At 31.8% G+C, this 13,290-nt stretch overlaps 1 protein-coding gene across 1 annotated transcript; it reads left to right on the top strand.

The window, feature by feature from the left end:
• Positions 1 to 10,719: 10,719 nt before the first annotated feature.
• On the top strand, positions 10,720 to 11,620 carry LOC134250375 (heat shock 70 kDa protein 12B-like). The gene is made up of 2 exons (XM_062732728.1): positions 10,720 to 10,940; positions 11,351 to 11,620. Exons 1-2 carry the CDS (start codon positions 10,725 to 10,727, stop codon positions 11,618 to 11,620), a joined length of 486 nt encoding a protein of 161 aa, XP_062588712.1. The 5' UTR covers positions 10,720 to 10,724.
• The last annotated feature ends 1,670 nt before the right edge of the window (positions 11,621 to 13,290 follow it).

Raw genomic sequence — 13,290 nt, 5'->3', positions numbered from 1 at the left:
TTTATCTGTAGATATTGGAGATGTTCAAGAAGCACAAAGCACAGAAGGTATTTCATTAGTCACTTATTTAACAATTATTTAAAGAAAGATGATTAATTAAAATAAAATATGATAAAATAAGATAATAGAGTTATATGAAGAGACTTACTTTTACATTCGAAAGCTGACTTTTACATTTTAGTGATGGAGTAAGTCACTGTTTAAATTGTAAAAGTCAGTCGTCGATTGTAAAAGTAAGTCTCTTCATAAAACTCCAATAGTATGGCTTTGAAAAGAAGTCATTTAAGAACAGATTACAGTTGAATTACATGTTGGACTTTATTTAGATTTTCAATTTATGATGTTTCTTTATTTGATCTCTTTTATTTGCAAATAAACAATTTTTTTTTACACAGGTATCGATTTAAAACCATTGCCAGAGAGTGACGTATTTGCTGTGGCAATTGATCTTGGAAATACATATTTAAGCTATGCATTGTAGCAACCTCTAATGATAAAACGCCGCTTAATGATAGAAATAGCATTAAGCGTTGCAATTGCAACGCTTAATGCCATAAATTATTGCATTAATAGCTGACATCACCAACCGCTAATGCTTAATCGCCACTTAATGATAGAATTATATCATTAAGCGTCACAAATGCATTGCAACATCGACGCTTAATGAAACAAGCAAATATCGACATATTCGACGCTTAATGATACACACTTATGTATCATTAAGCGTTGCAGTTGCAACCCTTAATGATATAAAATTTAGAATTCGCTTGCAATATCTAAGAGAAACACACATCCACCTTTCCTGAACAATGAGATATCACTTATTTAAATTTTTATATATACCCTTGTGCTATATAAATGGTTATTATTGAAGTTTTACTGTGTTTTCTATCTAGTCAAGGGCACAGGTACTTGTGGACAGGACAACCCCCCCCCCCAAATATTGAACCCCTTGAGCTTATTGGATTTTTAAAAAAAATTATATTTATTACACTTACTCATCATGTGTACAATATGAAAAAATTGTCAAATTCCCAAAACAATCGCTCTACAAAAAATATACCCACTATACATTATAAGAGAGAAAGGTATGCCACTCCGGTTTGTTTACGTTGTACCCCCAATGGTCTTAAGGTTTAAAAAACATGTATTTATTTTATTTTAACCTAAAATGTCGATTCACATCGTCTCTGCGTGATATGTTGAAACTAATAAAAATGATAGGATATGTAAAGTATGTCAAAACTTTGATATTGAGGATGAAAAACACTTCATTTTGCTATGTCCAAAATACGAAGCACAGAGAAAAATATTCAAAACAAAATTATCCACTTTCCCTAGCTTTAAACAAACAATTGATAATAATGACAAATTGTTAAAAGTATTGATGAATACTAGTTGTAAAAAGGTTCTTAAAATATTATCATCATTTTTATGTCAAATATCTGATATAAGAATAAATACTTTAGTCATACAGACCCTGAGACGTGCTACTACCCCACACGCTCGCTGCACGAACGGTACACGAACGCTACACGGTTTGCACGAAACGCTGCACGGTTTACACGAAACGCTACACGATTTGCACGAAACGCTACACGGTTTACACGAAACGCTTTGCTCGAAAGGCTGCACGGTTTACACGAAAGGCTGCACGAAACGCTTTGTACACGTTTCTCACACGCTTTGTGCACGATTCTCGCACGTTTTGGCCTCGGTTTGGATTTTTCTACTCGGAATATCTCGGGCATTTTTACTGTTTTATCATTATTTCAATGGAAATCTTTCACAAAGCCACATTAAGCAGCTGTTTAAATTAAATTTCACTATACATTTGTATTATATAAACCGATAGAAATATTTGATACTCTGACAGTTGTAATTAATTGATAAATAATTGTCAGTTCGAATTTATTTATTTATCCAACTGTTTAAAAATGAAATGCCGATATCATGAATGACTGTTTAATAAAATACAATTTTTATACAGGTATTAGTCATTCATTTCAATGTAATATTTTTACGCGTATAATTTAATAAATTAAACACAAATTCGATTTCTTACCGCAGGAATATAAACTCATTGATTTTTAATAATATTGAGTTTGATTTCCGTAGGCGGATTACATTTATTTTTCGTGATTTTGATTTTAAATTAGTTATAAAATTTGCCTATATACTGTACTAACGATTATTGATACATTTTTAAAGATTTTTTTTATTTTACGCAACCATTATCAATAGGAGCTACTAGGCACACTAGTTAAATCAACTAAGTATTTCTATCAGTGATAGATCGATCTTTACACCGGCATTCAGGTATATTACAAGAAAACTGAAATATCTTAGATGAAATAAAAAGTACGTGATTTATAAATTAAAACAAATAATGTACAATTATTTATGATTTTCTCCTAAGCTTTTCTTACATGATATCCATGAAAAGACTACCAAATCAATTCTGTTTATTTTACTGTTTACGGCTAGAAATTAGGATGTATATGTACAAATAAAAAATGAAATCCGCTGATTTATAAGTTGTAACCATTAAATATTTATAGAACCATCTTATTGAAAAAAAAATAAAATCCAGTCGTAATTTTCAGGTGTCGTTAAGCCGTGAACTCATCATGAACATATACCAAACCGGTTTTCATGTGCCATGCACTCGGAGCCCGTGATCGCTGGTGTAAATGACCTTGATCACAGATGAAACGCGGAAAGAAGATTCCAATACAATTTGAAGGGGTGTATCTGCGCACACATTTAACAAAGGATTTTAAAAAGAATAGAAAATTAAGCGTTTGCTGAAACTAACATTAGATTGAAAGTTACAGCAAAAAATGAAAGACTGTTCTAAAAATTTAATTTAAACACCCCCCCCCCACTCCTTTCGTTTATAAAGATGTGATCGTCAGTGCATGTGTATTAAAATTATAAAATCCACTTATTTGTAAATAATGAGCAGCAAGTTATATGTATTAAAAAGTATTAAATAACACATCGTTTCAAATGTAAAGACAACGGCGGAGTCCTGATATATTTTGCTTTAAATTAAAAAAAAAATAATACCGGTATTTCTGTCTTTCTTCGAGAAAAAAATATTTAAGAAGCCATGATCGCGTTGATAGTATATTGAATTTAATGCCCTTAAAATTGTTGTACATAGTTGATTAATTTGAACACATTTTCTTCAGAAGGAAAAGAAATCAAACAAATATAAATTATACATTACCGTTTTATTTCATTTTGTTTTTCCATTTTTTTTGTTTTTAACTCCTATAATATCACAAGCATAACTAATTCAATAATAAAAGACAAATAGAATTTTACATCCTGACCCATCAACGGCCAGATTTAAAATGAAATGACTTCCGAATGAATCTTACACGATTCTTGCACGAAAGTCGCACGTTTCTCACACGGTTCTTACACGAAAGTCGCACGTTTCTCACACGCTTTTCACACGCTCGCTACACGGTTTGCACGAAACGCTTTGGGGCTTACACGAAACGCTGCACGGTTTACACGAAACGCTACACGGTTTGCACGAAACGCTACACGGTTTACACGAAACGCTACACGGTTTGCACGAAACGGAAAGCGCACGAAAGTCACACGCTTTTTTGGGGTAGTAGCACGTCTCAGGGTCTGTAAATGAGTAACTATATTGTACTGAATCATATGTATGTATTTAGTATTTGATAATTACAATACATAATTTGCTACACCAATTGTTTGTATCCTGGTTGTGTTCTACTGTATTTTCATACTTATCACTATGTTTTCTATGGGCCTTTACCAATTACTGTAATTGTGTATGTGCCAATAAAATATTTGTATTTGTATTTGTATATTTCTGTCTTAGTTCATTCTATTGGTAATCTGCATATCGTAAGCATCCCACAATATCTGATTATCTCCTTAAACAGTTTTCCAGTCAGAACGTTGAAATTTCCCTAGTTAACTGCATAGAGAATGTTTTAATTATTAGGATAACGTCCGAGAGAGTTTTGTATGACGTAATAATCTCTCTCGGGTTTTATCATATATTCTCTATGCACTTCCGTTGCTTTTACTTAGGGAAATTTGAAACCAGAGTGGCATACCTTTCTCCCTTAGAATTTACAGTGGGGTATTTTTTTTTGTGGAGCGATTGTTTTGGAGTTTTGACGATTTTTTCATATTGTACACATGATGAATAAGTGTAATAAATATAATTTTAAAAAAAAAAGTTCAATAAGCCCCGGGGTTGAATATCGGGGGGGGGGGGGGTTCCTGTCCACAAGTACCTGTGGTCAAGGGAACGTCGTTAAGCCCCGGATGTCTAAAGAGACAGATAGTTATAAGAAAGAGATACAAACAAAGTGATAAATAAAATGATATTCAAGTCCTTTTAAAAGAACAATTTTTTTACTAAAAATACAGAACCAAACAAGCAATTAAATTCCTTTTAATTTGATACAATGATTTTAATACTTATCAACTCATCATAAAATAAAATATATTAAAGTATTCCCAACTTTGTATTTTAGATTTGATACAGCTTAACACATGTCACTGTTAACGTTTCAGATATACGTATCGAGAAATAAATTCATAATTTTCACTTCATTTGTATTTTTAATCTGCTTCGCTTCTCCAAATTTCGATAAAGAGAGATTGACAATTTATTTTTAAGTATATTAAACACAAAGAATACAAATGAATGCAATATATTGAATAATATAATTATTATTTTGAGAAAAGGTTCATTCATCTTTTATTTGTTATCAGTTTTACTTAAATACATTACTGTGGCATGATTATTTAAGAATCATTTTTGAAAACTAGTACATGTATATAATTATCAAATTATGAAAAATATGTCGAATGAAGTAGATGAAGCTGATGTTTTTACAATTCTAAATGATGCATACTTCATTTTGTAGTATATTTGCCTGTCTGTCTGTCCGTCTGTCTGTAAACAATTTTTTCAAAATGCTACTCCTCCTGCAGTTTTGGTCTGATTTCAATATAACTTGGCACACAGAAGACTACTATTGATACTTAAGTTTTGCATCGGTTTTTGATTTGTGCCTTAGTTACTAAAGATATAAATAATATAATAAAATGCTACTTATCCAACATTTTTTGTCTGATTTCAAAATAACTTAGCTCACATGTAGACTACACTTAAAGGGGGAGGAAATAAGCACCTCCTTCAAATTTACCTGGTCTAAGAACCTCTGTCAATCATCTGAAATTAAGCCTGGGATTGGATACTTTGATTTGATTGACATTTACTTTGCTGCCGTTGTGTATATCTTGTGTACCTTGTCTGGAGATCGTACGGACCATCGAATTAACTTTCAGGCTTTTGATGCCTACCGCACTTGCCAACGTGATTAAGAAGCAATCAAGTCATTCTTTTCTTTTTTTAATCATAAGAATATGCCATAAATATAATCAATCTATCAAATAATTAAATAAATGACAAGAAAAATCATGCATTGGTCATATAATAAATATTATGAATTTAATTTTAAACGGGATGATTTCATATCACGATTACAATCGATGATTTTAATTCCGTGTCAAAACATGAGTTAACGTACATTTATTCCTCCATTAATTAACAAAATAAACCGATCTGCGTTTGAAGCTAGTATCATGGAATTAAACAATGTTAAATAAAATTGTTTTTTAAAACAAGTATGACAACATTGTAACATTGTTCATGAGTCAAGCGAATTTTATATTTATAAGACATCTGTAAGTGTCGCTTTTCTTCGAGACATGGTGAGGAAGTTACGGTATAATGTTTTAGAATGGAAATTACTCGGAATATAACATCTTGCTTTGTATTTAATGTTTGAAATTAATAATGAATCCCGAAAGAAAAGAAAAAAAACGATGCAGATGGGAATCAACCTCGGTCCGAAGCCCTGACCATTTCTACCGACCATACGTTACGGAAAAATCAAGTAGGGTTTATCTTAAAAAGATATTTATTTAGACATTAATATTTGTACTTCAACATTTTATTCTCAAAACATCGTTTCCCGAGAGACTGTTTTATGATTCACTTTCTTCTTTCGTTTTGCGTAGACGACGTGTAATTTGAATTACTTCCCTTTTTGTCGCCAAATATTACAACGACAGATTTTGGTCCTAAATTTATTTTCGTTATAACACTTCATTAAGAAACACACCGTATATAAAAATATATATGTCGAATTATTAAAAATATCAATTATTTTAAAAGAGAGAAAATTTTGAGAAGGATTCTGTCTGCAGCAAAAAATATTTAATTTCGAATTTTAATTCATGATCTAAACATGAAAAAAAAAAACGGTCTCGGTTTACAAAGTCGTAGGAAAACGCATACAGGTAATACACTCAGGGCCTCAGGTAACATCCTGTGTATATAGGTAGTATACACAAGTCAGTGTTGTTCCCTCGGGGCTTCTCAGCCGCTTCGATTAAGCTCCTCCCCACACTAGACTTACCTGAGGAAAACCGTACGGTTGAAAACCTCGGCCTTTAAAGATATATTTTTTTGATTTCGATCAAAGGTGTTGCTTTGGTTACTAAAATAGAAATTTCTGTGAAATTCATTCAAAATGTTACTCCTCCTACAGTTTTAGTCAGATTATGATATAATTTGGCATGCAAGTAAACTATACTGGCAAACACTATCATCAGTTTCTTGTTTTTGAGTTTGTTGATTGATGTTGCCATGATAACTAAAATAGAAAATTCTGTAAAATTTTATTGAAAGCTATTACTACAGTTGTAGTTTTATTGCAATCTGGCCATAAAAATAGATTTAATTAAGGACTGTCATTCTATTGATTGCTTTTATAAAGTTTGAAGCCCCAATTGCTACTTTTTTCTTCTTTCATTTTAGGTACCGTATATACTCGCCTATAAGTCGGTCCGCCTATAAGTCGGTTGAATATAATAAGCTTATATATCACAGGACTGACCTCATATAATACCATTAATTTTATAGCTCGCCTATAAGTCGGACATAGAGTTTTGGACCAGAGATTATTCCCAAAAAACCGACTTATAGGCGAGTATATACGGTAAGTACAGACGAGTAGAGCTACAGTCTCGACAGAGATATATTTTTTCTTTAGATATATAAGACTAAGTTTACATCTGACTAATATTAAAAAAAAATAGATTTAAATGGATATTTTTTTTTTCGGTACAAGAGAGACCCTTTCTATTAATACATGTACTAGTATTTATTTCTAGTATATTATTATTTTTTTTTTCAGAAAAATGGTCCTGTTCCTAAAGAATGTTGGAGCCTTTTTTTTAATCTTAACCATGAAATGTAATGAAATATTAAGAATAAGTCTTTTCTATTGTTAATTAAATTCCAAAGTTTTCACTGTAGTAAATCAAAGTTTCAAATTTTTTACTATAGCAAATCAAAGTTCCAAAGTTTTCACTATAAATGGTAAATTTAAGTTCTAAATGTTTACTTTGGTACTATAGTTAACTAAAGTAAACAATAGTTTACTGTAGTATTTTTTTAAGGATGTGTTTTGATTTTTTTTACACCAGCCGTGAAATTATCCTATAAATTTTAGTTTGTTGTGCAATGTAACATCTCCGACTTTCTCATCACAAAAAAACAAAAAGCCGATCAAACTACGTTGTAGTTTAATGGAAGTTTTCAATTAAGGCGAAGTAATGAGACAAAGTATGTTTGTAAGCGTCGGGATGGGGTGGGGAAGGGGTTATTTACATTAATAAATATTTTATGTTGGTTTAGGTAGGATTCTTCTCATATTTCTTGTATTTGAAAATTAATGAAATGTTCACAGAATCAAGAGGACAATACGTATTTGTGATGCTATCAGTTAGAATAGATTGATTTGACTGTTTTATATTAGAGGCAAGGTCAGGTCAAGGTCATTGCCTCTTTCATTTAAAAAATTTTTCCAGACAGACGGACAGCTAGACGGACGGACGCATTACTATCGGAAAAGCTCTTCTATAGTCTCTGACCAGTAGAGCTAAAATTACTGTTTCCAATAATGCGATCCCTACTTGTACTTCAAAAGATTATTTTGTTTTATTTTTGCACAAAAAGATACCACCATATATGGCCTATAAGATCATATTATCAAATTGACAATTTAAGTAAAATGGATATATGCTTATCCGAATATCCTCTATTTTCTCTAAATTTTTAGGATTTATTAGTTATTTTTATAAACTTCCTATACATGTATTTAATTTTTTCCAATTTTCACATATAGTAAAGTTGGCACATTAAGGTACAAAATGATACAAAAACTAACAGTTTTGATCATTTACAAAAATAACACTATTTACGGATTTTTGGCTCAAATCAGTACTTGGATTTGAAGCATTTAAAAGCAAACATAGTTCTAGTATGTGTGAAAAATCTTACTTATTTGATACATGTAAATTTTGAAACTTTAGTCCCTTATTATTAATTTAATTTACATTTGAAAATTTCGTCTAGTCTTTGATTGCGTAAAAATTAAAGCTAAACTCAATGTTCTAAAATAATTTTAAGAGGCAGAAAAGAAGATATTTCATACGCCACTATTCAGCCAAAAATATAGCCCCTGCTAGTTTTCAAACGCAGTTTACCATTTCTATTTCAAGTTGTATAATTATAATGTAGAAAGAAAAATATGGTCTTTTAAACCTCTTACATCTAAATATATGACATATCAACAAATATACTTTGAATATTCTATCTAGTAAGAAACCAGAGAAGAACCCCTCTTAAGTTAAATATATCTTTAATGTTTTGGGGAAGATTAGGGATTTTTTATTCTCCATTTTTGAAGTCCTTCCTCAATACTTTGAAAAGTTTGACACAGACTTGCGTGATATGCTACTTAGGTTTCTTTTTATCATCTAAATTACATGTGGTACCCAATGGTATTAAAGTAACTATTTCTAATCAAAGTATTGTTTTTTTTATAACGATAAAAAATGAAAATTAAATAAATGTCATTGCAATAAAAATCTAGCTCGTGCTTATTTTTGCCAACTAAACAGCACATAGAAAAACTTCTGTGTTTCTTTTTTTCTTTGTATTTGAGCTACTTTTTATGTATAGAATCAGATGAGCTTGTGACCATGTGGAATCGATTTAACATCTAATTATGTAACGCCAAGAATACCATATGCCTTAAATACGAAGAGTCAAAGCATATCAAAGTTTTGTACTTTATGTTTGGAATAATTAGAAACAATAATGTCTTATATTATTCAAAAGTTTTTAATTCTATTCCTAACCAGAAAGATTTCAGTCTGTCTTCACTGCAATTGTCAGTAAAGAATGATCTATTTCGGTATACATGTACCATTTATACTCGCCTATTAGTGGTTTTTGCTTAATATAAGTCTGAAATTTAGATGTGGTTTTTTTTTCACTCATGGCTGATGTTAGTAGCAGACATGTCCCCAACAAAAAAAAAAAATACTAGAGAAAACTTCATAGTTTACTATAGTTTAATATAATTATGTAGAGAAGCAAAGTAAAAACTTTGGAACTTTGATTTGCTAAAGTGAAAACTTTGGAACGTCGCTAACCACTGTCAAAATGTACGATCCTCTCCCAATCAGGCCGTAGTTGCATGAGACGAGAATATTTTGTAGCTCATTAAAGTATTGACCAACGCAAGTAAAACATAGTCGGACCTTTAATGCGACCTTTCAATACCCATTCGCAGTGAACGAAATACTTCTGATGAATACTAGTATTAATAGAGAGGGTCTCTCTTGTATCGAAAAAAGAACTATATTCATTTAAATCTATATCATTTTAATATTAGTCAGATGTAAACATAGTCTTATATAGCATGTATATCGAAAAAAAAATAATACTAATAATATTATATAATATATATTATTCTATGTATTACATGTACTTGTATTCTTTGTTATATATCCTTAAACATAAGTTGTCAATATTGATGACTCTCTTTTTGGAATTTGGAGAAACACACAATAGTGAAAATCTCGATACGTATATCTGAAACGTTAACAGTGATATGTGTTAAGTTGTATCAAATCTAAAACATATATATATATATATATATATATTTAAGGTTGACTATTCAAATCATTGTATAAATTTAAAAGGAATTTAATTGCTTGTTAACCTCTGTATTTTCAGTTTTAAAAAATGGTCCTTTTAAAGGATTTGAATATCATTTTATTTATCTCTTTGTTTGTATCTCTATCTTCCAGCTATCTCTTAAACACCCGTGGGTTAAAGATGTTCCTTTGACTAAATAGAAAACACATGCAGAAAACTTCAATAATAACCGTTTACATTTGTATATAGAACAAGGGCGTATATAAATATTTTGACAAATGATATCTCATTGTTCAGGAAAGGAAGATGTGTGTTTCTCTTAGATATTACAAGCGAATTCTAAATTTTATATCATTAAGGGTTGCAACTGCAACGCTTAATGATACACAAGTGTGTATCATTAAGTGTCGAATATGTCGATATTTGCTTGTTTCATTAAGCGTCGATGTTGCAATGCATTTGTGACGCTTAATGATATAATTCTATCATTAAGCGGCGATTTAGCATTAGCGGTTGATGATGTCAGCTATTAATGCAATAATTTTTGGCATTAAGCGTTGCAATTGCAACGCTTAATGCTATTTCTATCATTAAGCGGCGTTTTATCATTAGAGGTTGCTACAATGCATTCTCGGAAATGAATTCAACAAAGACCACTCCTAGTTTGACTAGTAACAAACATAGCCATCTTGAGAAAATCCCCACTGTTCTTCTGCTAGATAAAGACCTGCAAATTCATTCATTTGGACATAAAGCAAGAGAGGAGTACACACACCTTCGAGGACAAAAGGAAGCCGAAGAGGTCTTTTACTTCGAAAACTTCATGACTTTGATATATGAGGCAAGCACAAAGGTAAAAAAATAAAGGTACTGTGGGCTATGAGCTCAAAAATGATGACCTTTGCCTCCCATATGACTAGTAATAATTGACAGATAATTTAGTTTTTTTTAAAAAAAATGGCACTAAATAAAAAGCAAGCGTGGATAAGATATGGACACCCTTCAAAATTATAGAACAAATGGTAGTGTCCATGTTTCGCTGTGGGAAACCCAAAATTTTGTTAGGCCAAAAAAAAAGATATACAGTACACAATGACAATGTGCAACGCAGAATCTGTAAAAGTCTCATTTAATTTCAGTTGAAATAATTTCTCTTTTACCTTTACGATATCTACTTAACCAGTTACATTTTTCCAATATTTTTTTTTTCGGTCGGACACCTATACACAAATTTTAAATTCTTTTCTTATCAAATTTTTACAGAGTATGGATAGAAGCATTCAAATACCTGACGCAAAAGGAAGGAATGTTAGTGCCGAAATCATCATAAGCCGATGTGCCTCGTATATGATAGAACGAGCAATAAGACATATTCGGGAAGAGTTTGCACACGTTCTGCTGAGTAACTTTATGTTTGTCTTTACCTTGACAACATTTTGGTCTTTAGGAGATGAATTTTTCCAGGATGCTCTAAGTGATGTAAATAATAAGACATACATCAACTCAAGCCTTTTCTTAAAACAGTTATTTTAAAAGAACATTTGTCCTTTTCATTAATTAAGCATAAAAGGATCACATTTATATTCGGACATTACATTAAATTAAAAAAATAATAATTAAACATAATTGAATTTTATACAAAGGACAAGATAGGGTAAAACCCCTTTTTTGGCCCTAGCTTGGGATGTCTTTTGGGATGATGCAATCGTTTCTTAACTGAAAATTACTTATCACCCCTGCCACAAAATGAGTATTGGTTTTAAGTTACGAGATACGCAGAGATCACAGAAAGTCAGGTCAGAAAATAGGTCAATTTCCGCATTTCCTCATTTTAAGCAAATTTTAATCAACTTTACAGCACATTTTTTTCAGGAAACATAGAGCATAAGCTTGCCTATCTACCAAATCATGTCTCACACTCTAGTGTCAGATGCATCTTGTGTAAAACTTCCAGATAGGCAATCTTGTGTTCTACGTTTTCCTTAGTGAAAAGTATCTCAAATTTTAAGGATTTTCAATAGTATTTAAGACTGAGAGTAGAAGTACTACCTCTGCCCTCTTTTGTGCCCTCCATGTATGCTTCGAATCAAAATTAGTGCTTATTTTAATACAAGCATCAATTTATGATTGATTGATTGATTGAATATATGTTGTTTAACGTCCCTCTCGAGAATTTTTCACTCATATGGAGACGCCACCACTTGCCGGTGGAGGGCTACAAATTTTGTCCTATGCTCGGCACTTAGGGCCTTTGAGTAGTGAGGGATCTTTTTCGTGCCAGCACCTACTGCGACACGGGGCCTCGGTTTATACGGTCTCATCCGAAGGACCGGTCTCCACGTCCCACAGTGGGATTAGAACCCGCGACGTAAGGATTGACTCCTTACTTCGCGACTCTAGAGCAGACGCGCTAACCACTGCGCCACACGGGCGACCATCAATACATGTTCTTAAATATAAACTATCGCAGTTTTAACAGTGTTCTGATTATTACATCCAATAGATATTTAGGGGCCAGATTCATCGGTTACCAAATCTTCTCCTTATTTCGAGTTAATATAGGGAATAATACATACCCTTTTCCTTCGGCCCTCTGGCTGATATTGGTGTCTCGGGCTGATACAGGATGTGATGTGGAAAAGGGTATGTATTATTATGTTTATTACATACTTAGTAATAAAATAGAGCACACATTAAGTTTAGAAGAAAAGAAGTAAATAATCATGCATAGACTTTTTTCATACATGTATATGGTCTATTGTCTCATACGGTTTGGGTTTGTTTCTACTTCTATTTCAATGCACTCGATCCGTAATTTGAAAATAATCTATTTCTAAATTACATTATCCTTATTTTCAAACATTTAAAATTAAGAGATTATGAACCCACCAAAAATTATGTATGATCACAAGTACTGTTTTTGTGGTTTAATTTACTAGGAGTGTGATATTTATCCGTATCAGCCCTGCAAATCCATATCAGCCATGCAGGGCTGCAGGGCTGCAGGGCTGATACGGCTATTGTGACGTCGGGCATATCGCATATGCAAAAATCCTGTATTTATTACTAAGTATGTAATAAACCCATATAAATCATGAAAAGATGCATTCCAACTTCCATAAATCAGTTATACATCCATTTGTGTTTGACAAATGTCCTATTAGAGTAAAAATATTATATTGTTTATGAATTATCAGCTCTAC

The sequence above is a fragment of the Saccostrea cucullata genome, unplaced genomic scaffold (assembly GCF_032062105.1).
Source record: "Saccostrea cucullata isolate Sc308-1 unplaced genomic scaffold, CSIRO_AGI_Scuc_v1 ctg1785, whole genome shotgun sequence".
Lineage (NCBI taxonomy): Eukaryota > Metazoa > Mollusca > Bivalvia > Ostreida > Ostreidae > Saccostrea > Saccostrea cuccullata.
The sequence above is the reverse complement of the archived record's forward strand: the minus strand, read 5'-3'. Positions and strand labels throughout refer to the sequence as shown.